The sequence below is a fragment of the Anopheles moucheti genome, chromosome 2 (assembly GCF_943734755.1).
Source record: "Anopheles moucheti chromosome 2, idAnoMoucSN_F20_07, whole genome shotgun sequence".
NCBI lineage: Eukaryota > Metazoa > Arthropoda > Insecta > Diptera > Culicidae > Anopheles > Anopheles moucheti.
Genome location: NC_069140.1, coordinates 65,728,512 through 65,755,856, shown reverse-complemented (window position 1 = coordinate 65,755,856; position 27,345 = coordinate 65,728,512). Strand labels below are relative to the sequence as shown.

The 27,345-nt window shown below is 40.8% G+C and overlaps 1 protein-coding gene across 1 annotated transcript; it reads right to left on the bottom strand.

The window, feature by feature from the left end:
• Nucleotides 1–18,834: 18,834 nt before the first annotated feature.
• LOC128297599 (uncharacterized) lies at nt 18,835–19,725 on the bottom strand. The gene has a single exon (XM_053033277.1). It carries the CDS (start codon nt 19,723–19,725, stop codon nt 18,835–18,837), a length of 891 nt encoding a protein of 296 aa, XP_052889237.1.
• Between the last annotated feature and the right edge of the window lie 7,620 nt (nt 19,726–27,345).

The following is a 27,345-nucleotide window of genomic DNA, read 5'->3' as shown; positions in this document are numbered from 1 at the left end:
AGAGGGATTTAGACAATTAAAATCTAAACAGGATTTGGATAATTTCCATGAAACGTTAGGTTCAAATGAGGAATTTAAAAATAATATTGTTGAGTGGTTAGATGGAAATATTACCAAAGGTGGTACAGGATGAATGAGGCACGTGATTAGAAAGGAGGTCCGGTTTATAACCCAAAGATTCCCAACGCTACTTATGCACACCTAGTGATGGGTCAAGTCGCACTTTTCACTGTGCGGTGTGTGGTACCACGCACAATTCGTTGTGTTGTGCTATTGTGGTACCACAGTAAAATGTCACATCACTTGCATGCAACACGCTCTCCGTGTGTGGCATACAATTTTTGTGGTGCCACAATCCCAGTGGGGAAACTTGTATGCGATCCCACCGTTTCCCCTGGTTTCACTCCCGCGAAAACCCACAAGCGCGTACTTCCCTCCAAGATTTGTGTACGCTGATTCATGCTGTCTTTTTCACACGTACCGCGCTGATCGTGCCTCTTCTTTCTGACACCACAGCATACCGCTTTTCTTTGCGCTTCTTTGCTTCTCACATAGCCATCCGCTATACGTGTGTGTGTGTGACGAGTTGGCACACGGCAAAGGATTCCATTAAGCAGAGTGTCATTTGCTGAAATGTTGTCATGTGATGTGTTGCATATTTATTCCCGGATCTATCACGGTGAGTGCTATTATAGTTATACACGATCAATCGTAGCTAATATATTTCAAGGTATCTTCATCTTTTAATTAAACAGCAAATCATCGGACCGTGTAAACGTCGGCGTTGGATTGATACACCAAATGTGCAGTTTTCTTTTCCATCCCAACAAACTTGAAGATTGAGACATGTTTAGTGTAAACAGGATGGTGACAACATTCATCATTCACCATCTGTGAAATGAGCAGCATTATCATCGGTTGATTATTAAAGTGTGCAGCGGTAATGAAGTTAACAAGTGCGCGGAAGGATCTGTCGTTGTCATCAAACCAAACGAGAGGATTGAAAAGTTCCTTGTGAAGCAGTATGGGAACAACATTCATCTTCAGTTTGCGACGGTCCGGTGATCAATTCACCTATGCAATATGCAGCTTAATTAAAGGTAATAATAGTTAAAAACATTAAATGCTATCATTTAAAAAATAATCAATAAAATTTGCGATTAATTATGCATTAAACCGATATTTTCTTGCGAGTCACTTTTCAATCCATCCGAAAGCACGGCTAGGGTAATGCGCATGTAGCAGTGAGAAGCACGGCAGCAGCGGCGCAACACACGCACACTATGACAGCGCTTGGACGCAAATGGGTCATTTAAAACTCTTATAATTGTCCCCAAGTAGACCCTTAATTGACCCTGTTGTTTTTGTATGGGATTGCATACAATTTTGCCCACTGGGATGTCACAAAGCGCACAGTTTTTGTGGTACCACAATTTTAGTGTTGCGCACAATTTTTGTGCTACCACACATGTATTGTGCTGCGCACAGTTTTTGTGGTACCATAATTTTTGTGGTACTACACAGTTATTGTGCTTATTTAATATTACCTACGTTAATTCTTTTACATGTTGTGTTCAGCAGATTAAATGAGGTGCTTTTATTAATTTGCTTTTATAAAACAAAAATGCAGTAGCGAAACCATGGATTTTTTTAAAATAATATCATACCGTTTTGCATATGTTTGCTTTCGTTCAATTTGTACGTTTGGATTGTAACCTTGTGCCCTAAAACCTAAACAAATCTAAAAGTAATATTAATACAACTTCGTTTTGTTTAAGCAGAAATACAGTAGGTTATAACTAGTTGGGTTTCTTTTTAATAGGCAGTTCAACAGTTGCGTTGAATGCCAAAAAACGTGGTGTATTTGACTTAAGTTAGAAAGCATGGAGTGTTGCTAAAGAATTAAAAAGTATGGTATATGATTAATTCTATGATTCAACCAAAAACTGTTTTAATAAATATAGTTCTGTTTTATTATTTTTCTTCTTATATCTTGTCTTTTCAAAAACCCAATTATTTAGTTCGCTCTCACTACCTAAAACATATTAGTATCCCAACCAATAAGGTCTGACTTAATTCACTCTTCGAATTCTAAATATTATTATTCAATTGTATTGAATTTATTGAATTATTCAATCTACATTATCAAGAAAGAAAAGATAAACCATATAAACGCCTTTACTCCTATTGGCTTGTGAGAAGTCATATCACAATCGAAAGTGATATGAACATTATTGCAAAAGTACTTGAAAAGTATTGAAAGTAGGAGTTTTTTTATTCAGTTTCAGACTAATGTAACTATTTCAGTATTACGCATTTTTTGCAACGTGCTTTAACTCTATCTCCAAGAAGCGAACAGTTTTAAATTTGACTGTTAATGGATAAGACGATAGTTAACATAATGCTTAATCACTCATTTTGCAATAATCAGATATGCAGTCAAGGTTTTGTTTTGTACATATAAAAAATTGTGTGAAGAGGGTGGCCCGGAGGTTGATGGTAGCTGCACCGATCTTCACACGAACGGACCGGACCAAATTCCCATCCATGCCATTTAAGATAGCAAAAAAATTAAAAGCTTTCTTTTGAAAAAAACAGACATAAATTAAAAACCCGTCTCTCCTTTTATAAATTTTGCATTGAAAGTTGTTACATTGTCCAGTTTTAACTTTGAACCAGGTCTATCGATTTATTAATCTCACTGCACAGTTGACGTAGAATATATACATCCTAAATTAAAATAGTAGCGTCAACTGTTCTGTCACAACTTCAAACTGGGAAAGCATTTTTCTTCGATAGGCCTGAAGCCCCAAGGTCTTCCTCGATGAGGCTGAGAGAGCAGGATGATGAGACTGAGAGAGCCGTATGCGAGGCTCAGAGAGCCGACGTGGTGAGGCTGCGAGAGCCGACTTGAACTATCCTTAGTCCTTGCGAGTTTGCTAATGACTAACTGAAAAACGCGAAGGATCCCTTTTTATACCCTTTTTTTCGGGTGCGAGCAGATCACACGCGGGCAGTATCTTACGCTCTGGTAACAAAGATGTTGCGCTTGCTACCGTAAGCCGTGCGCTAGGCGGAATTCTAAGAATTTTTGGTTTCTGATACAACAAGTACTAAATGTCTAACCATCGCTAATACAGCAACACCATGGGTGGTGTCTATCCATAGTGTTTGAATAAACCAGTTAGTCAACAGCAAGATTTAGGAGTTTATCCTTTGACAACCTAGCAGTCAGCTCTATTGCGAGTCCTGGTAACGGGTAGCGGACAATAGATACCTGGCAGTGCTCTCCGGTTTGTTAAAGATCAAGTCTGTTGTTTTTGGCCCCTATGAGAATTCATTTCTCGAAATCTCAGTTCAATCAGTGCAGGGCGCAATCCTTCACAGTATTCACACATTTTAAATTGTGCATTCAGTCGCCATTAAAAGATCGCAGTAAGTATTTCAGACCTAGATAGTTTTATTGTATTCGTCAAACTTACATCTTTATTGTATTTATATTTTATTAGGAAGATGTCTACAGAGCGCAAAAACAGTGATGTTTGGGGATATTTTGTGCAACAAAGTTCTGAAACTTCATACAAATGCCGAATATGCCAAAGAATTTTGTCAGTAAAGCAGAAATCAACATATAGCTTAAAACGACATCTCGAAACGAAACACCCGACGTGGGCATCGCCTTCATCAACTGATTCATCGCCTAACACTAACGATAAGAACGTAAGTGAGGATACAGGAGAGCATAGCAAAAGTTCTGTGACACGGAAAGTTGTACAAGGAACGCTAGCAGGTTTTGTAAACGTGCACAAACCGCTAAAAACAATCGCAAAAGCAAACATTGACAAAAAACTGCTCAAAGTATTTTGCAACCATGCATTGCCATTTCAGCTGGTTGAGGCCCCTGACTTCCAAGATTTTGTCAAAACATTATGTCCTAATTACAACCTGCCAGCACGTAAAACGTTAAGTAATGATATGCTTGACGCAAGCTTTCAGGATTTATTAGAGGAAGTGAAAACCAACCTTGTTTCTGTGAAGGCGGTTGCTTTGACATCAGATGGTTGGACGGATATAAACAATGTGAGTTTCTTGGCCGCTACTGTTCATTACGTCCATGAAGAAAGTGGACAACTCAAATCTCATCTGTTGGAATGTGGGAAATTTATAGAACGACACACCTCTCAAAACATTGCAGATTGGCTAATAACTGTCCAGGAAGCATTCAACTTAGCAAGCAAAGTAGTGTGTATAGTAACGGATAATGCTTCTAATATGAAGAACGCAGTTGCTTCATTGGGTATTGAACATATGCCGTGTTTTGCTCACTCGTTGAATCTTGCCGTTAAAGATTTTATTAAGGAATCAATATCTCAAACGGTGGATAGAGTTAAACAAATCGTTTTGTTTTACAAAAGAAGCTCGGCTGCTACTTTGAAACTATGCGAGCTACAACGAAACCTGAACTACAAAGAACTTAAACTTATTTTGGATGTTCCTACCAGATGGAATTCAACATTTTTTATGTTGGAAAGGTTTCATGCAAACAAGGAACCAATTATTTCTTCTCTTGCCTTGTTGAGAGCTTCTAACACAATAGAAGACAACGATTGGCAAATAATGAAAGAAGCAGTAAATATACTAAGAGTATTCGACACTATTACTCAAGAAATTTCAGCTGAAAAAAATATTACCTTATCAAAAATGAGTGTAATTATACGGGTACTATCTACTAAACTAGAAAGCTACGACCTTGTGAATTATACCAAAGAGATGAAAACAATGATAAAAAGTTTGTTAGAAAACATAAGAAAAAGATATATGTACTTAAGCAAAGATGTTGTAGCATATGCGTCCATTTTAGATCCAAGATTTAAGAAAAAAGGATTTGCAAACGACTGCGATTTTAACAAGAAATGTGCTAGTTTAATATTGCTCATGGATAAGTTAACAGATGAAACTGAAGATCATGTTGAAAATACGCAAAATAATGAATCGGTTAGGGAAGAGATCAAAACTTTGGATTCCAATAATTTTTGGGATGAATTTGATGTAGGTTCAACCCCTCAAGTGGTGCTTCATGCGCGTTCGTCCAGCAAAAAAGAGTTGGACAACTATTTAGCGGAACCTCTTATACATCGGAAAGACGACCCACTCGAATGGTGGAACTTAGAAAAGTACAAATATCCCAGACTGTATCAATTAATGTTACGCACCCTCTGTATACCAGCATCTTCGGTACCTTGCGAGCGTGTTTTTTCAAAAGCTGGAGATGTGGAAACAAGCAAGAGAAACCGACTAACAGCAAGCAAAATGAGCAAAATTTTGTTTATTAAACATAATCAGCAGTGAATTATGAATTATCAATGAATTATCCAACGGAATTATTTAGTTTAGTAAGATTGTTAACACTAAAAATGAACAAAGTTCAAATACATTATATTATGAAGCAACAGCTTTATTAGGTAAATAAAACTGAACTCTTTAGAAAAAATCAATTATATCGGAATGAGTGATAAAAAGACTAAACCCTTTTACGCTTTACACAACTTTACATATACTTAAAGGATAAATAAAATTAGCGATATCGGTAACGATTTATCTAAATAACCATGAATTTCTATGTCTTAACAATTATTTTATTTGCTATCATTTTCCGAAGGATATTTTTCCGGAAAATCCGAGAAAGATATTTTTGTGATAAAAGTGGTTTTAAACTGATTATTCAATTAACATTATTACACAGCTGTACAATTGGCCCGAAACAACGCGCAGCACACGAAATCTGTGCGCAGCACAATAACTGTGTGGTACCGTTGAAATTGTGCGGAACACTAAAATTGTGGTACCACAAAAACTGTGCGCAGCACAATAACTGTGTGGTACCGTTGAAATTGTGCGGAACACTAAAATTGTGGTACCACAAAAACTGTGCGCAGCACAATAACTGTGTGGTACCACAAAAATTGTGCGATACACAAAAATTGTGCGATACACAAAAATTGTGGTACCACAAAAACTGTGCGCAGCACAATACATGTGTAGTACCACAAAAATTGTGCGCAACACTAAAATTGTGGTACCACAAAAACTGTGCGCTTTGTGACATTGTGGCACCACAAAAATTGTATGCCACATACGGAGAGCGTGTTGCATGCAAGCCATGTGACATTTTACTGTGGTACCACAATTATATTTTGTGTGTAGTGTGCTCGCACACTTTACTGTGCTGTGTGTGCGTGGTACCACAGTGTCACACGACCCATCACTATGCACACCTATTACAATTAATTGGCAGTAATTCGTATAGTCAGACCACTGAAAAAGACGTGGAAGACTTTTTTAAACTAAAACTGCGTTATGGAAAAGATCAGCTAAATTTGAAAAACCCGAAAATAAATCCTGCATAGGTTTGTATCGGTAGCTGAATAGGTGAAAATAATGAGTAACAAAACGAATCATTATTCTTGTTGTGATCTGCAACGCTATGGGCTTTTTCGAATCAAATCACCTTCTTCAATCGTTCTGTTATTTCTTCATTTGTAACTTATTGCTAATTTTACTTTGACTACTGTTATCTTTAATATGTATTATCTATTATTGTGTTATTTTGTTAAAAAAATTATAAATGAATTACTAGTTAGTTTAGTATGATATTAGGTATATTTTTTGTTACATTGCTATGGTCGTTATAGATTAACATGCAGGAATTGTTTAATTATATTGAATTTCATGATAAATACATATGTTTAAAATATTGTTACAACCTATGTCCCTAATATGTTTTCCAATAAAAAGTCCGTATTGCTTACCATTTATATTATCCATTAAAACCAAAGGACCATTTATATTTATTTAAATACCATTGGATCCATTGAAAACCAAAGGCTCACATATTCATATACATATACATATCTATCTTACATGCTACGCCACAATTTATAATAACCTTATAACTAAATTGAGGCAGAGTATTTAGTTCTGCCTCTGGAATACCGACCGTATACCGGGTGTACTCAGTTGCTTACAATCTATACTTATCCTACTTAACCTATCTTTTATTCTGTTAAAGTGTGAATTAATGGAGTTGTTTGCGATCGATCCCTACGTTGTGTTTAAAAAGTTTCTTTCAACCAGTGAAGTGAGTTTAAGCCCATTAACGGGGTGGTCGTTCGGCGTGCGTGTCGTTCTATTCGCGGTTTAGTTTAAAATGGTGGAAAAATTACAAATCCGAAACTGCCCTAGCACTAAAACAGTTACAAATAACGGTAACGCTGTCCCAGTGAAAATATTCACGGTATCAGTTGAGACGCGAGCGGATATAAAAACTGTCAACAATGATTAGCCACAGGGAGTGCCAGGGAAAGTGTAAACAGGAGTAAAGTGCATTTTAGGTTCGTTCCGAGTTTTCTTAAATGCTATCATTTTACATTTTATGTCATTTATAGATATAACCCAAATGACAATTTGACAGCATGAAAAAAAGGGCAAAATTGACAGGATCGGATTTTGGTTCGGATTGAATCAAAATCCGATCTTCTACCAGTGAGACGCGAGAGCAATATCATGAGATGAGAAGAGTGAGAGCTTGAAAATGTGAGATCAAGAGCAAGTGAGAAAAATTAGGAGAATGAGAAACAATTCGAAAAAAAATTAAAAAAATCGAATAACGGTAACGAAAAACAATCGATCTTGAGAGATCTTGCCTATTGGGAGCATTGTGCATTAGTGGTGGGTCATACGATTCATTTTGTGACCCGACCCGGAGTCGGGTGCGAACTCATCGGAATCGATTCCGACCCGTGGGTGCTTCGGGTTCGGGTCGGAATCGGGCCAAGTAGGTTCAGTAGGTGCAACGATTCCGGTAGGTGCAAGCGCCCATAAGCGACTCCGACCCGTGGGTGCAGCGAGTTCGGGTCGGAATCGGATCCAAGTAGGTTCAGTAGGTGCAACGATTTCGGTAGGTGCAAGCGCCCATAAGCAACTCCGACCCGTGGGTGCAGCGAGTTCGGGTCGGAATCACCTAGAATGCTTGCACCTACCGGAATCGTTGCACCTACTTGTACCTACGGGTCGACCCGAACGGGTTCGGGTCGCTTATGGAGCGCTCCGACCCGGTAGGTTCGGGTCGACCCGCACATCACTATTGTGCATGTGTGTTATCAATTGAGTATTTTCATATCAGCGTGAGAGTTTTCAATGGTGAACGTATCGTGTTGCATTTAGAAGAAGAGCTGTAAGTAGAGAAGAAGAGAAGAATTATATTTTTGTTCAATGGGACTTACCTTTATTTTATCGATTGAACCGTGTTGCGCTGTGTTTAGTGATCCAGTATCATCTACGTTTGGCCAATTTGGAGCGTTGATAGCAGGTTGCACAGAACCGTATAAAAGCTACGATTATCAGCAAGCGCATAAAATTTGCGGACGCGTAACAGTGAGGTGTGTGTAAGTGTTTGTACGTAGGCGGTATTTCAGCAACTTTTGTTTCAATTTTAGTTAAATAATGGCTAAACGTCAATGCAAAACCGAGGAAGTTTCATCCATTGATGATTTTGTGGATGAATTCATGTTTTGTAACGACGATCTAGGAACGACCCCGGACGAGCATGAAGGTAACAACATTATGGCAATGCTAAAGAAAATTTTGACTAATCAAAACATAATCATAAATGAATTGCGGCTTCAAAAGATCGGTCATCGTTGATGAGAAGTGACAGTTGGCGAACTGTCAGTTAAGGGCGAAATGTCGCAACGCGACGAAAACGGGAGTAAAGCGAAACAGGATCAGTGGCAAAGGAGAAGCGGAGATGAGAACACTGATCGATTTTATGCCTGCGCTACGCTCAGTGTAATAAAGAAGAAAAAAGTTAGAACTAATAACTCGAGTTTATTTTCACCGAAACGAGTGGCTCGGGATCAAGATCGCAGGCGGAAACCTCCGATTTGCCACAGAAACTGTGAACAAACGTCAAAAAAAATTCTGCAACTAAAGGTGTTTGTGGAGCAAATTAGTAGTGTTGTTTGTGTAGGGAATGCGGCGAAAAAAAATCCCCCCGAGGGTTTTAGCAAATTAAGATCGAAACAGGACTTGGATGATGTAGAAACAAACTTAGGATCAAATGAAGAATTTAAAGATAGTGTAATCAAGTTGATGGATGGAAATATGACGAAAGCGGACATGGAAAATAGGATGAATGAGGCACGTGACATGATTTTCACATCAGAATTTTTTGCAGGTTGCAGTTGGAAAGGTGGTCCGTCTTGCAACCCAAAAATCCCTATAGCTAATTATTCAAACCTGTTAGAGCTATTCCGTATGATTGGAAGCAATTCGTTTTGTCTGGCCCCCTGAAAAAGACGTGAAAGACTTTTTCAATTTAAAATTACGGTATGGAAAGATCGGTTATCTTTAAAAAAATCCTAAATAGGACAGCACACGGCATAGCGCAAATAGTTAAAATAGGGTGTCCCAGAAAGTATAAGCACGATTTAAAAGTTAGATAAAAAAAACCTGTTCCCGAAACTTAATGTTTATTTGATAAACAGAATTTGTGGAGTGTTTTGTACTTTTTCTAAAAAAAAAAATTAAAAAAATGTAATCGTATGCTAATCGTATTGCACTTTTGATCTGACGCCTCCCATCAGGCTCAGCACAGACTTGTCCCGAACGATTTTCGACACTTTCTTCTAGTCTTTTTAAAAACCGTCGATGTTCTCAGCAGCTTTAAAATGCTTTCTCAATTGTGCCATGGTTTACGCCCAAAATAACTCAATCGGTCTGGCTTCAGGGCAGTTCGGGGGATTTATTTGCTTCGCCAAGTACCTTACCTCATGTTCTTCATACTATGCGATTGTGTCTTTGGCATAGTGGACAGAGGCCAAATCAGCTCAAAACAACACTAGACCAGCATGTTTTCGTATCATGAGCTGCAAACGTTGATTCAAACACTCCCGGATGTCGGGATCGGTCCTCATCGTCTCCGTTGTCACAAACGGTTCGGACATCATACCGCATTCACAAATGGTTTGCCACAACATCGCCTTTTTTCCGATTTTTTGGGGAAAAATAGATTTGTCGGCTTCTTCGATGTCCTGGCTTTCAGGCACGGTGTAATATTGACTCCCAGGAACAGTTATGTTGTCAAAATTTACGCACGACTCATCTTCCATCACGATGCATGAGGATTGGCGACACAGCAGCTTGTCGTACAGCTTCCGAGCCCGATATTTAACGCATGCGGCCTGTTTTGTACTCCGTTTCGGTTTCTTTGGTTTTTTTTACGTTTTTAAATTCAATCTTGCCTTAGCACGTTGGATGTTACTGTTCGATATTCCCAGTTTTTGAGCCACATCGCGAATGGAAATTTCCTTTCTTTGCTTAAACGCTTTTGCTATGTCCCGGTCCAACCGCTGATCAACAGGACCAGGATTCGGCCACTTTTAGGCGCATCCTAAAAGCTGGACTCCTCCCGAAACTTTTGGATAGCGGTTCGAACGGATCCGATACTCACACCTTCCGATTTCGCTAATTGACTTAGCGAAATGTTAGGTGTCGAGCACCATTTGTGCAGAATGCTTTTGCGCTTTTCGATGGTAATGCCTCGCATTTCATCAGACGCTATTGAAAAAAATAGTTTTAATGCACTAGCTTGTAGCTCTGCATGTAAACAATCAAGCATATCAACAATCATCTGTTTTACGCCCTCCGTTTACTAGATACGTCATTTAGAAATCGTGCTTATACTTTCGGGGACACCCTTTAGTAGGAAATTTTGAAATCACTAGTTAATCGGCCCGGTTATAGGGTTATGCAACAGAATTCCGTTGTATGCGTAAACTCAAAGATGTTTAAAAAGAGGATTTCATCCCAATTGGTGGACGTTGATTTTATTTTATTTAGTTTAATAATTTGTCTAAACTATTCCACAAAGCATATACCTAGTCACATAGAGCTATTGTTGTTATTTTAGGTTTCTACAGACATTGAACCTTAGCGGCTTCGTCTCTTACTCTGAGATAGCCCGTTTATTAGTCCCGAACCTTGGTCAGTTATCACGAATGCAATGTATCGTAAAAATATACAACACGTCCTGTGAGGCTCATATGCGACATATCATTTTAACATGAGTACTCCAAATTACACTTAAGCAGTTCTTAAGAATTTTGCGTCAGATTAAAACCCTATCCCTTATGCTGCTTTTCGTACGCACTGCACATAATTTCGTCGAAAGCCGACGGCTTTCACAATTGGAAAACTGCAACTGATTGGTTTTCATATGTCTAAGGTCAAGTAGGTATTCCCAACCAGGTACCACTGGTTACACCGATCTTCATATCTGTCTTCTACCGATACAGTATATATGAGTCACACCTTTCCGTTAACAGACACATGCATGTTTAGATTTCATACGGTGCCATTTTATCAGATGTGCCTGGTAATATATTTGGAAGCGGCACCAGTCTTCATTCGACAGGACTGGTACAAATTTACATCCGAACCAATCCCTCGTTGCCAGGCACAACTATCCAGGTTACGGGTAAATCAAGTTAAAGAAAGCGCTCAGCTTGTGTAATGGATTATTGAAGTACAGGCGATCTGCAATAAAAAAAATGCCCTACTAAAAATGTTCTCGTCCTACAAAAACTCCACACATGGACTGCAATCGCAAACCCGAAATATTCGGTGAAGTACAATGATCTAGAAGATGATGGCAGCCAGTTTTCTTGGCTGGTATGATTTGAACCGACGATTGTTGACTATGATTTTACCGAGCCTTTCATTCAAAAGATGTTTTCCTTAAGTTTATGGCAATATTACGTATTTTGCCTATTAGCATTTGATGGCATCGTGGCCATTGGGACTATGCTGCACAAAATTCTGCGTCTCCAGACTCATGGTTGTTTGGTTTGATAAAATTTGCTCTATATAAACAGAGAAGTAAACAATAGAGCACAACAACAACTCCTCATGAAACAGTAGTATCTGATGGTACAAGTATAAAGAATTGCAGCGAATCAAGCAGTAAAACAGCATCTTAAATACCTATGTAATATAAGATACTGTAAAACATGGTATTCTTTTCTGTGCTGCTACCTTTGTGGATTCAATGGTTATTTTGTAGTCTTCCTTGATTTGTATTAATCAGGATAATGAGTCCTGCGCTCACTTGACACTTGGAAGCTTTGGGGCGGCCCGGTGGCACATGATGGGGAAACTGTATCACCGGCCAAAATTAAAATCTTTTTGAATATCTTGTGAAGAATCCTGCTAGAAAACGCGCGACTACCCAAGGACATCAATTAAAAACATTCTCAAATTGCGCGTCTGTGGACGTCCATACTTGTAAAAAATTTCCATTTGGTAAAATCATAGTATACATGGAAAAATAAATTGTTGGCGAGGGGATCATAGAAGGCATAGCGAAAGAAAGGAGTTAAAGAAGAGATGTGCAATTAAAAATGCTTCACACCAAAAAAATTAGGCTAGAACCTGAATAACGATCCTCCCTCCCTTGAGCCCTCATTTTGTGCGGTTTGAGTGACCTAGGGAGCCTTCTCTCTGCTCAAATTTCGGGGGATAATTCACGGAGGCTGCGTACGTATTTTAGGCGGTTGCGTTTTGCTTTTTTTATTCCCCTTCGAAATGGCGGTTGCGGTCAAGCGATCGGTGCACGGTTCGGATTGCATTATTTGAATAAACCATTTCTCGCGTTGCGCATGCACCGATGCTGATGCGTGTGCGTTTTTTTTTATTAATTAATAACATTAAATACACAGTCGGGAAAGAGTTGCGCACTGTAAAAATAGCATTTTTGTTTGATTTTAAATATATTTCTGGCATGTTTGCCGTCATAAACGATGGTTTAAAAATTATTTTTCTTCCGTTATTCCGTCAACACATTCCATGCAGGTATGTTTGCATGCGTTTTAACTTGCGACACTGGTTGTTTTCTCTCTTTTATGTGTTTCCCTAATGGGTTTCATGAATTCTATCAGGTAAGTTACGTTCAAAACCGTCTTACCGTGGATTAACGTAGTGCATATAATGTTGCACAGGCATGTTTCATGAATTATTTAAAGTTTGCAGTAATTTATTGTCCGGCTTTATCACCATTTCGGTCACATGTAGGTTCATAATGGAGGATTACACATTGATTCTTCGTCTGGTGTCGCGATATGGTTTGGGAGGACGGCTGTCTCGCTTCCGATCCAACTTGGATGTTCTCTACTTGTATTGTATCATGTAGTCGAATAGTCTGTTCCTGCTGTTCTGGGGGACAAGAGTCTGGATGGGATGGTGTATCGATAGTTCGCAACCATAGCATTAGTTCGTTGGAGGTCCTGTGCGGATTTAAAAGCCCTGGGGATGCGGAAGGTTACTATGGGAGATAATGGAATACATAAAATCATTATGCAATAGAAGAGAACGCGGAGTATTTCGTGGCGTGGTTTTTCGTGGTAATTGTCTTAAAAGGTTTTGTCTTGCGCTTCAGAGTGTTCAGAGTGTTCATTCCAAAAGAATGTGTGCCCCTGAATATGCTGGTATGATACTGCTAGTTCGACGTAAAGGATTTCAGAGTATATTTTATAAAATTATTTCTTACTTGTTTGGACCATTGCTTCACCATACAGGGAGAACGAAACGGCCTCGATCTTCATCTTTGGATTCTGTTGCAATTTACGGCCACAGCTGTTGCCGGGTAACCAATGCAAGGCTTCTGTTTGACACTAGATAAAAAGAAAAAGATAATCTAGATGCCTGGTCAGCTTTTTCTGACGAATCCGAAATGTCCAACCATGTGAAGCTTCTTCATTTCGGTAAGATGCCTGTCGTTCGAGCAAAACCTTTGAGTTGGACCGCCTGTTTACGAAGGACCTGATACAATTCGACTGATGTCGTCTAATGTTGAATGTACATAATATGATAGCTATGATGGATTGTCCACTAGGCAGCAGGGAGCTCTGGGAATGGAAAATCATTAAAATGTAAAGTTCTGTGGCTAATCCATGACAATGTACATCCATAGCGTAAATTCTCCCACGTTTCGTTAGCTCGCTTAGGGGAGAAAGTCAAGATTTTGCTCAAGGCCACCCGCCACCGTTTAGTCTATCTACCGATGAATTGATCACTGCTTTCACGATGTTTTACCATCGCCTAGCAATGGCAACGTCCTTCATTGTCTACGTTGTGCTGCCTTTATGTTTAATGTCTGGATTGTCCGTACATTATTTTTAACGGTAGCTAATATTAAGATTCACAAAAATGCACGGCACTATATAGCCACGACACTATTGGTAACGTCCACTTGCTCGCGCGTTGACTTAAGGACTGTTAGGTCTATCCTCTCCTTCCTTACATCCCCTCATCATCAATGATGATAACTTGTTGATGATGATGTTTTACTCATTTGAACACATTACACAGGAGGGATATATAAAAACAGCCCATGTACGTCCAAATCCAGCTACATTATGCGCATCTCTAACTCCTCGTGGTAGCTTGTAGTACAATTTCATTTTTTTAAGTGCAACCAATTTCTTGATAATTTTGTTTAAAAGTTTTGAGTTTTGGTGCTCGTGCATGGCTGTTTCTTTCTTCGAACAAGTGTTCTAACACGTTTCAGGGTAAAGCATGTGGTTGACTTACTAGACTTAATTTTGCCACGTAAAAGGAGAGTGCTTGCTCCTTGCTACTATGTTTCCTTTGTAGGAATCATTATGGACAATTTATTAAATCAGGCTTGCAATGGTTTGGTTTAGAAAGTAAAGAATAAAACTATACCGTATTACACGAATGAAAATAACTCAGGTTTTGGCTTCGTGCTGGTGTATCCTTCTGTACACGAAGCTTTGCATAGTGAAGAGTATCTAATCGTTCATTTAAAAAATTAAAATAAAATCTCAATCATTCCTTTTCTCAAAAACACAAACACATGTGCTAAAGCTAAGGCACATAAAGCACCGAAAGCTTGATCAATAACATTGTCATTAACATTGATGCAGACTGGTAAAGGGCGAGGTTACTTCCAATTGTAAAACCAAACGATACAAGAAGCATTGATTCAAAAAAGCTTCTAATGACAGTCTACAGAAGCTACTAGGTGCAACAATACCTTATTATTAAACTTAACTTGTAGGTTTATTCTGTAGGAAGGTGTTATCGGTGATATCATAGCATGAGTTGCTGAGGTCGGCTTAAACAAATAAACCCTGAGGAATATCATTCAATGGCTGCGAATGATCAGGAAGGATGCCTGCCCCACGTGCCACACGTGGTTTGTAATGTCCAAAGGCTAGATCAAATGAAGCAGGACTTTTGGCAGCTCGGATTATAATGAGCGTGAGAAAATATAGCCAAAGATCAAATGATTTTCGTTCGATCGATCTTAACTAATACACCAATGTCGTATGGGTAGCAACCGTTACGGTTAATGAATATATACATAATAGAGTCTAATTATCTGATGGACACTGATGGACGCATACGTAGACGCTAACGAAACGCAGATTAAGACATACCGAATTCGTATCGAAGTTATAATATTTGTCAAAGACAGTGCACACTACTTATATGGGATCAGCTTGACCAAAAATAGTCCTGTAGCGAGTAGTCCGGATTATTTCCCGCTGTCTTAGCCTTAGTCGTCTAGGGCGCAAAACATTGATAGAACTAAGAAAACTTTATTGCGTCATTTTCGTTACCGATCAGACCAGCAACAAACATACACTGAGCCGTCGTACTTCCAGTGGCTGGAGTCCCAAATACAGGCATCGTGAGGCATAAGTTGGGCGTGAATCGTTGGCTCTCTAGGGAAGAAGTCTGATGGCAAATCACGTAGCCTTAAGTTGAATTGTTTCGATGCCCTGGCTTCAGATATGTGTTGAAGGGTACCAAACAATGCTTGCGTACTCTAAGATAGAAGGAAGATAAAGGATTGATCGACTAGCCAGATAGTTATGGTGTCGTATCGAAACAATCAGTCTTGTTGCTCGCAATAATTATGGATTCAATTATCAATTACTCAATAATTATAATTATTAACGATACACATGCAACAGATGTGAGTACTAGGTTCGAATAATTTATTGTAATATTTTACCGCGAGCCTGCGAGGCTGCTCTTATATATTTAACTTAAAAAACACACTTTGCAAAATTGCAACGCAATTAAATGGCACATTGCGCAGGTTTAACGGTGCTTTCATGAACGGTTTCACAAAGTGACACATCGACGAAAAGAGAGGTTCGTGAGTTCCATCATGCTATCCTCTTTATTCAGGCTGCGAACAGAATCAAAACAATATCAGCATGCAGCCTAAATCAAAGCAAATCATTTCAAACTTAACAATGTATTGTAATTTCTTGCCATTATCAAAAGTAGTTCTACAAGTAGTGAAACTATTCCAAAATCGGACCAGTGTTTCAGTGTACATCTGATCACAACTCTTCTCCATACGAGCGTTTATTCATTTATCGCGAGCCAGTGAGTAAACGTCTACAAACCCGTTGGGTACAAGGTATGTTTGTACGGACCACAACACAACAACCCGACTCGTCCTTTTATACCCGGCTGTATTTATGCTTCTTTTTAGCGTTGCAGCTTAAATCGGCAATCCTGTATCTGATCTGAAAGTGTATCTAGGGCAGCGGGCGTCACAGCTGCAATCATTGGGCCGGCAGTTTGCTTAATTTTGGACACAAACTTCAAGCAGGCATTCTTCAGCTCTGCGACGCTGTATCATTTCTTCCGTAATGTATTGGAACATTTCCAACATACCACAATGCAACTACAGTCAGCCGTACCATCGATCAGTATAGTGTATGTTTCAATATTTCGATACAGTAAAATGTACCCGACTAAAGATTGAGTTATACCTCTTGCAGATCACATGATCCAATCCCTTTTCCGGACACAAACAGGCGATCAATGAACCAGCGCCTACAGAGTGACTACAGGATTATTATTTGGCGTAGTGTTTAGTGTATCCGGTTGGCAGACGACGACGGCGCTTGGTAGGAAGCGGCTACGAGGAATCCTACACCAGGTCAAGACCGCGAAGCGCCTAAAGAAGGAAGCAAATGTTTAGTGCTCGTGCTCGTTTACGTAACGCTGCGTCGATTATTATATATAGACGATAGAAAGACTAAATTAAAATAAGGGTTTACAGTTGTTATTTCAATAAATTAATTAATATTTACGATCGAATTGCGGTCTACAAAGCTTCGTTTTCCTACCTTACAAATGCCATTTGCTATACGATTTGAATACAATTTACAGGTTATGCTAATAACCGGTAAGTATGAGCATAGGTTTTACAAGTACATTTGAAGCTGCTACACGGGTTATTTGATTTTTGCTTTAGCGGATAGGAATAGACAAAATAGCTCGAACTACATCGAACAGTCGAACAAACTGTAAGTATTAATTGTTAGTGAAAATGTTGGTAAAATTTATTTTTTCAATACCAGCACGTTATCGGCAAAGTGTTTTTCATTCAGTCTATGCATTCAGAATTCGTATTGCAAATATAGGAGTGCATATGATCGTATCAATACGGATCAGTTCGTAGTTCGTAGCCTGCTCGATCAGATCGCGTTTGAGTGTGGATTGCCAACGTGGAATGTAGTTGCTATGGTTGTGGAATGTTTCTAGAGCACAGGTTGGATTTGTTACGCATTAGAAAAATTGTTTCTATCATACACTGACAAACCGGTAGAGGCTTGCTTACCATCATAGATCCTGCTTGAAATGCTATCGGAAATCTGTTCTCCAATTCAATACACCGATTAATGGTCCATAATTTGCTTTTCACTGAGTAGATGAGAAAGCATATGTATCACAAAGTGGGACCGTGGCTATTGAAGCTATACTAAATGCATATTTGGTTTTTTTCAAACCTTTTACAGTGGGGACAACCACACCGATACCCGAGATAAGTGATGAAGGTTTACAGGGGAAGGATTGTGATGAACTCGAGATAAAATTGTTTCAACTGCTTGGCAGAAATGGTGCAGCTCAATTGCTCAATCAAGTGCCTTCGATGCGCTAGCAGGATGATCCGATGCGTTTGTGGATGAGGGAGTCTGCTTACGTAGCGGCTCAGATGTTCACCGATATAAATGCTTGTTGTGACATTGATGCAACGATGCATAAGAAAGTGTGCTTATTGTTATTGGACTTTTGTAACTGGTGGCATCTTACCTCATGTTAACACTCGTGAAGGACGGGCACGTCAACATTCAGAGCTTCAATAAAAAAATTGTTTGTTAATGAGTTGTTAACGAAATAGTGTTGTGAGTAGGTTAGTGTAATAGCAAGGGTTTTTTTTTTTACAAGGAGGGGAAACCTTCCAAAGGCTGACATGTGTAACGGATTGCGGACACGTAGTGGGGGATTACCAACTTTAAGAGTTGCGGGACCGCCCTAAAACCCAACTCCTTGAGCCATTTTGCTTAGGCAGGGCTGGCGTCAACCGACTAGCATATAATCCGTTCCTGAATAGAGACGGAAGCAATATACTTACCGTGTTATGCTAGCTATGTTGGTTTGCTGTTAGTGTGCAAACTGATTAACCGGGGGGGTTACATCAACCGATCGCGGATATGATCCGTGCCTTAATAGAAACGAAAGAAATATTAGAATTGAACTGTTGATTAATATGCTGCTACTTACCGGATGATCGTGATTGTCCTGCTGTTCGTGTGGATGCTGGTGGGTACGTGGGCAGACGTCAGCCGACTAGAATGCGATCCAATCCTGAATAATTTGTTCAACACAAAAATTAACATTTGATAAACCTCATTGGTCAGAACAATTTTGATACTTACTGGATGATCAACACGTTTCCCGTGCAATGACTGCAAGAAGGGCCCCAAATACATCGTTCTCGTGCTCTTTGCGGAACATGTACTCCGCAAAGTAGCCCTCCAACGATCCTTGTATGTTGGTGCCCTTCTGCTTTAGGAAGTGCTTCAGCCACCGCCACACATTCTCAATTCGCTGGGTGTGTACGTCACCCTGGAGCGGATCCACGAAATTGTAAGAATGGTTGACGGTGGCGTGATCGTATCCTAACCCGGTGAGTCCATCGTAACCCGCCCAGCAGTCGGACAGGATCCGCGTTCCAGGTGCCACGTGCCGTTGAATCAGCTCGTGGAGCACAGCCTGGGTCCGGGCCTCCACACGCTCCAGGAAAATCTCGCCAGTTTCCCGGCAAATACCGCCAACCAACCACTCCTTGTTGGCGCTGCTGATCCGGCCGATGTTGTATTTGCGGCGGACGACCTTCGTCTCGTCTACCTCGACGGTCATCCCTGCTCCGCCGATTTGTCGTGATGTTCGATCAAATTCGAAATCATACAAGAAATCGCGGAGCAGCCTTAACCACTCCAGGACCGCGCAGCGGCTCAGCCCGGTCTCGCTCATCGCGCGACTCACGGGCGACTTTGCCGCCCACTCGTAAAACAAACGCGTCAAAGTAGCCAAGCTACTTTTCGCGTCGTAGAATATCGATGCAGTCCGGATACTGCAGGTAGCCGCACACGCCTTACGGCGGCACAGCCACTTCACCCGGTCACCGGCGGTCACTTTCTTCAGCTTCATGGCTCCACTGCACTTCGGGCACGATTGCTCGCGCTTCAGGAGCCCCTTGCTCTGCAGCCACTCGATCCCTCGCAGTGGATACTCAAACAGCGCACTTAATTCACCACTGTTTTTTATTTCCATCGTGGAAATCGTACTGAAAACGGCCTAAAACGGCTTAAAAACGGCCAAGCAAAAATGTTCACACAGAACCACAGAACACACGCGCTGTCAATGTTTTTGCCAGTATGAACTTTTGGCGCTTTTCCGATTTACCTCAATCTAACTTACCAATACCACCAATCCACCTGTACCGATTTAGTAAACTTGCTGGTATGTGTGCCATTAGCGCACCTACACATACGCAATCGCACTAGTAGGATACTAGAACGACAGCAGCATGAAACAAAGAAACTCATTCATTCTGTGCTGCACCTAGCGCAACTAGGTCCATTTCCAAACATCACTGCCGAAACAGTAGCGAAAGCATTTGTCGACGGTTGGATCGCCAGATTTGGCGTACCAAGCAAAGTAACAACCGATTTAGGCAGACAGTTCGAATCCGAACTTTTTAGAGAACTACTCTATCTTCTTGGTATCAACCATCTGCGTACTACACCTTACCATCGTCAAGCCAACATGTGGACATGTAGAACGCATGCATCGTCACCTTAAAACCACTTTGAAATGCCACAACACCCCCAGTTGTATATTAGCATTACCGATCTTGCTACTCGGAATGCGTACTTCATGCAAATATGACATATCAGTAGCTGAACTAATCGGTACGGTACATCGCTCAGACTACCAGCGAAATTATTTGCCACCAACCAAAACTCCAGTACCAAGCCTACCACAGTTTTTGTTGAGAACCTAAATAAGACAATGGCTCCTTGTTTCAGATGTTTGTCCCTCGTTTCTGTTGTCCTTACTGTTATATGTTCTATTGCTGTTGTCGAGGATACATTGGGGAAGCTTGGACAGTCGCACCTATGTAGGTTGGGACAGACGCTACCATGACGCAGTCTGGTATGCCAAAAACGTCCGAGACGACAGCCCACACGGACGACAGCGAATCAAAGGCTCCAAAGACTGGCAAGATGGTCACGATGCCGATCATCAAACTCACCTCCGACTAAAGGACGCCGCAGACGGCCTGTCTGAATGTCGGAGTATTACGAAAGCCCACCGAAAAAGGAGGACAAGAGGGACTCCAAAATAACCGATATTCCTACCGAGTTCACCCGGGATAAGGTGCATCGCAATGGTGAGAGAAGGAAATGTCCCACCCCCTATTTGTGAACTACTAGATATTAAGTCGTAGTCTATAAGATATACGGCCTGGCCGTTCTTCCGTTAAATAAAAAAAAAAAAAAAGACAATGGCAAAGCTAGAGCTAACTTCCACCTCTCATCATTCCTCTCAGTGACCGTTTGTTCAGAAAACATTGGAATCCTGCAAACAGGTCGTTACTCGACCTGGAGTAATTGAACCACCTTTAACTCCACCCTATGTCAGACCCTACCGTGACATCCGACGAAAAAAGAAATACTACACTACTACTAATAGACATCAACGGTAAAAAATCATCCATCTCTATCGATCATCTTAAAGCAGTATTTGTACACAACGAACAACATCAAGATATTCCTGATCTATCATCACCGAAACCTCTACATCCTCAGGACGTCACGTGAGAACCCCACCCAGAATTTAAAAAAAAACATAGAGAAGAGTGCTGTGGAGAACCGATCACAAACACAACTACAACTACCAGAATCAATTGAGAAAAAACACATGTTAGTAACTTTTGTCATACACTGTTCAAATAGGACCGTTGCGTTGTATATATGTATACGTTACGCAGACACCACATCTTAGTCACAAACATGTTCGATCGCGTATGAGGCTAGCCACACGCATACACCACAATCAACGGTCGGCCACCAACCGCCATTCGAGCATGCACGTAGGTCAGACAGACACAGGACACTCATGTTTCAAGTCTAGAACCCCATAGGAGGTCTCAGCCACTGTCCCAGCGAGCGACAACACCAGCCCCGGAACCGGAAGATCACTCTCAGAAACTGATGAAGAAATCGTGGGACTACCACCACTGATGAACGAATCGTGGGAACATCGACGACGGATCGACGACAAACAACCGCGATTGGCTGCAGAGCCAATGCAGAGAAATGCAGAAGTTGCGAAAATATAGAATAAAATAGATCGAGCTAGGGAAAGTAACCTTAGTCTTAAGTTGTAAGCCATGTTGAAGGTGTTGTTATATATATATATATAGGGTGGGGGGTATATAAAGAGGGTGCCGGAGAATAAATATATATATATATATATATATATATATATATATATATATATATATATATATATATATATATATATATAACAGGTGGGTCTTTTAATACCCTTTTTTTGGCCAAATTATTAAACATAGGCCCTTTCAAGGGCGATACACCGATTTTGGCGGTCTTTAAAATTTTCGATACCCTTTTTGTAGTAGTATTTGTCCCTTGCCTCAAAAAACGTCTTCGTTTCGGCGATCACCTCTTTATCCCACGAAAATTTCTTCTCAGAGGAGAAATCTGCAAGATCGAGCTACTTTGCGAAATTTCGCACTGAGAAAAATCGCTGCATGTCTATTTGCACGGTTAGAGTGCAAGCAGAGTTGGAAGCTAAATTGCCTATCGTCAAAAGTGTTGTCGAGCCAGTGGTCGGCGCTTCTAATCCTCTGTCTGGTTTGAAACTTCCGACGATTCCCTTGCCGGAGTTTAGTGGTGATTTTATGCAGTGGCTTCCTTTCCGGAACACGTACGAAGACTTGATCCATGACAACGGTGAAGTACCCAAAATACAAAAATTCCACTATCTAAGAGCCGCGTTGAAGGGCGAAGCAGCGAAAATAATAGAATCTATAACGCTCAGTGCTGATACTTACGAGCTAGCGTGGAATTTGATAGTGCAGCGGTACTCAAACGAATACCTGTTGAAACGCCGGCATTTTGCTGCCTTGTTTGCCATCCCTTCCATTATAGAAGAAACCTGTACAACGCTTCACATAATGGTGGATGAATTTGAACGCCATAAAAAAACGCTTGGTAAGCTTGGGGAGCCAATTCAGCATTGGAGCGGATTACTAGAGCATCTTCTCACCACGAAATTGCCGATGGTAACTCTACGTGAATGGGACAATGTTGCTACCAACGCTGATAAGCACGATTACGATAGCTTAGTGGAATTTCTGCGCAGACGAATGCGCATGTTGGAAACGGTAATGATCACCCAAGAGCAGTGCGTAAAGGTAACAACGCAGCGGCAGCCATCGAAGCGTATGGCAAACTCAAGGATGGCCACCTTCTCAGCGACCAGCAGAGCAAATGGCTGTGCGATTTGCAAGCAGGACCATGGAGTGGCCATGTGCCCTCGCTTCCAGGAGATCCGGAGAAAATTGGTGCAATCGAGTAGGCTTTGCAGCAATTGTTTAAAGCAAAATCATTTTGCTAGGGAGTGCACATCCAGAGGCAGATGCCAGCATTGCGGTCAACGTCATCATTCCTTGTTACACATTGACCCCCTGAATGAGCGTTCTGATACATAAGCAATTTCATCTAGAACCACGCCGCTCCAGCCGGTGGCAGGAGTGAATGCCAGTGAGTCTACGACACCGGAAGTATCAAGAACAGAACATAGTTTCGTAGCTGCAGCAGGAGCGACTGCACACGACATAGTATTTTTGCAGACGGCATTAGCGAGCGTGATAGACGCGTTTGGGCAGCCACACCACGTCCGTGCATTATTGGACAGCGCCTCCCAGCCTAACATAATCACGACCCGACTAGCACCACGAATGCTTAACTTGCGCCGGTCTACGGTAAGCATTACGCTAGAGGGTGCCGGAGAATCGTCCATAGCAATAAATGAGCAAGTGTCCACGCTCCCGAAGCAGCGATTACGCCGTATGGATGGATTTTTTGGTTATGCACAAGATGTTGTCCAATCTGCCATGGCGTAATGTGGACATTTCTAAATGGAATATTCCAAGGGGAATAATGTTGGCGGATCCCACATTCCACACATCACAGCCAATCGATTTAATCATTAGTGCCAAGCACTACCACACGTTATTTACTTCCGCAAATCGTTTGCAAAGGGGCAACGATTATCCTGTCCTGTTGGATAGTGTGTTCGGATGGGTAGTAACTGGTGTTGCTGTTTCATGTGAAACCTCAGGACCGTCCATCACTGTTGCCGCGTGTAACAGGTTGGCTGATAAGTCCCCGGTCTAACAAAGAAAAACACATTTTTTTGTCAAAATTCGTTTTTATTATTCAACATAGTTCCCTTCAAGAGCGATACAACGATTATAACGACCTTCCAATTTTTTGATACCATTTTGGTAGTACTCCTTCGGTTTTGCCTCAAAATAGGCCTAAGTTTCGGCGACCACCTCTTCATTGCAGCCAAATTTTTTCCCTGCGAGCATCCTTTTGAGGTCTGAGAACAAGAAAAAGTCGCTGGGGGCTAGATCTGGAGAATACGGTGGGTGGAGAAGCAATTCGAAGCCCAATTCATGAATTTTTGCCATCGTTCCCAATGACTTGTGGCACGGTGCGTTGTCTTGGTGAAACAACACTTTTTTCGTCTTCATATGGGGCCGTTTTGCCGCGATTTCGACCTTCAAACGCTCCAATAACGCCATATAATAGTCACTGTTGATGGTTTTTCCCTTCTCAAGATAATCGATAAAAATTATTCCATGCGCATCCCAAAAAACAGAGGCCATTACTTTGTCAGCGGACTTTTGAGTCTTTCCACGCTTCGGAGCCGGGTCACCGGTCGCTGTCCACTGAGCCGACTGTCGATTGGACTCAGGAGTGTAGTGATGGAGCCATGTTTCATCCATTGTCACATATCGACGCAAAAACTCGGGTGTATTACGAGTTAACAGCTGCAAACACCGCTCAGAATCATCAACACGTTGGTGTTTTTGGTCAAATGTGAGCTCGCGCGGTACCCATTTTGCACAGAGCTTCCGCATATCCAAATATTGATGAATGATATGACCAACACGTTCCTTTGATATCTTTAAGGCCTCTGCTATCTCGATCAACTTCATTTTACGGTCATTCAAAATCATTTTGTGGATTTTTTTTTATGTTTTCGTCGGTAACCACCTCTTTCGGGCGTCCACTGCGTTCACCGTCCTCCGTGCTCATTTCACCACGCTTGAATTTTGCATACCAATCAATTATTGTTGATTTCCCTGGGGCAGAGTCCGGAAACTCATTATCAAGCCAAGTTTTTGCTTCCACTGTATTTTTTCCCTTCAGAAAACAGTATTTTATCAAAACACGAAATTCCTTTTTTCCATTTTTTTCACAATAACAAAAGTTGCTTGACAAAAGACGCTCTGTCTCACAAACTAATTGACATACAGACGTCAAATTTTGACACGAATCATTTGAAGGTTGGTGCTATATAATAATAATATGCATTTAATACTAGCGGCGCCATCTATGTGTCAGACCGGGGACTTATCAGCCAACCTGTTATGGTTTCCCTTGAGCAGCAGCTGGAGCGTTTCTGGAAGAGTGAAGAATTGTGTTTGAAGAATTCTTACTCCAAGGAAGAAAGTCATTGTGAGGCATACTACAAGCAAACCACTTCGCGAGACACAACCGGCAGATACACAGTTCGTCTTCCCATGAAACCCGATTTCAAATCCATGGTGGGATCATCGCGAGAGTCAGCTATGAAGCGGTTTGCGCAGTTGCAACGACGTCTGGACCGTGATGGCAATCTAAAAGAAGGATACCATCAGTTTGTGAAAGAATACATCGAGCTGAATCATATGGAGCGTATCATCGATAAAAGAAAGCAGTTAACGCATGCATATTACTTGCCGCACCATGCAGTCTTCAAGGAATCCAATTCGACGACGAAGTTACGAGTGGTTTTCGACGGATCGGCGAAAACATCAACGGATGTTCTCAACGATGCTCTCTGCACAGGACCTGTCGTGCAAGACGACCTGCTAAACATAATCCTGCGGTTCAGGACTTATCGTGTCGCGTTGGTTGGAGATATCGCCAAAATGTATAGGCAAGTAATGGTGCAGAAAGATGATCAATGTTTCCTTCGAGTATTTTTTAGATGGGATAACGAATCGCCTCTGGACACGTACGAGCTGGCAACTGTGACGTAAGGTCTGTCTCCATCATCGTTTTTGGCTACACGTACCCTACTGCAGCTTGCTGACGATGAGGACAAAGCATTCCCATTGGCCGATACAGCTATTCGGAGAAACTTTTATGTCGCCGACTTCTTTGGCGGAGGTAGTAGCGTTGATGAAACTGTAAAATTGCGTAATGAACTCGGTGAGCTTATGGCGAAAGGTGGTATCGAGTTGCGTAAGTGGACGTCTAACAGTTTAGAAGTGCTCGAAGGGCTCTCGAAAGAGCTAGTAGGAACGCGTTCGACTAGGGAATTTATGCCTCACGAAACTATCAAAGCTCTTGGGATAGCCTGGGAGCCAGATGCCGATGTGTTGTGTTTCGGTGCGTTCAAGATGTCAGATACTAACCAACCCACTAACTAAGCGTAGTATTCTATCCGACATAGCGCGATTATTCGATCCGTTAGGGATTATAGCACCAGTGGCAATCACCAGTGGCGTATTTAGGAGTGCGGAGGCCCTGAGCAACAATACATTTAGGGCCCCTAATAAAAATGCTTTTATTCTTAAATATATCTTACGTTTTATTTGAAAAAGATGGAAAATACCTGTAGTTAATTTTTTTCCTTAATTTTATTCAAATATTTCATTTTGGTTAAACTTATTGATTTTTTTTAAGTTTAAATTTGCGTTTAAAGGAAAAGAATAAAATTTTATTCTAGTCTTTTTGGAATTCATTGCCAATTGTAGTTAATTATGTTTCAAATATTATACTTTTCTATAAGTATGAGCTAAATATTTTTGCGCCTGACTTTGCTAATGGCAAATTCCTGAATAATTTTCTCTGTATTAAGTTGATTTAATAAATCTTGCTCTACATACAAAAGTGCTAAATTGTTTAGCTTTTCTGTTCCTAGTGTATTCCTCAAATATGATTTAACACGTTTTAAAATGGAGAACGATCTTTCCGCTGAAGCATTTTACATTGGGTTGGTTAAGAAAATTTTCAATAATATCTCAATATTTAGGAAAGTGGGTGACATTTGTCTTGTTATTTTATGCATTTCCTGAATGTTCAGTACTGAACCTTGAATTGTGTCCTTATCTTTCATGAAATGTAATTCATGTTCTAATTCATCACCTATCATTTGTACATCAATATCATCATTATAAGTTCTTTTAAACGATTCCAACGACTGCAATCAAATTCATATTGAAATCAAATAATGCAGCGATGGGTTCTAAAACAGATTCGTACTTTCTGGCTCGAACAATTGACTCAGCTTTTATGTGATCACAAATTACATAAAATGTGTTTATTTAAAATTTATCTCCAATTTTTGCTTAAAACGCTTCCTGAAAAAGGTAAATCCTCAACTCTCGGCCTGTCTCAGCTCGGGGCCTCCGTCAGCTCGGGCCCCCTTCAGTTCAAGGCCCCCCGCAATTGCTTAGTTTGATTACCGTTAAACTCGCCACTGGTAATCACGGGAAAAATATTCATACAAACGTTGTGGCAAATGTCGTGCGGATGGGATGAACCAGTAGCTAACAAGATGCGAGTTAGGTGGAAT

Coding starts and splice junctions, on each gene's coding strand:
- LOC128297599 (XM_053033277.1), bottom strand. CDS start 19,725: ATGGAAATAAAAAACAGTGGTGAATTAAGTGCGCTGTTTGAGTATCCA.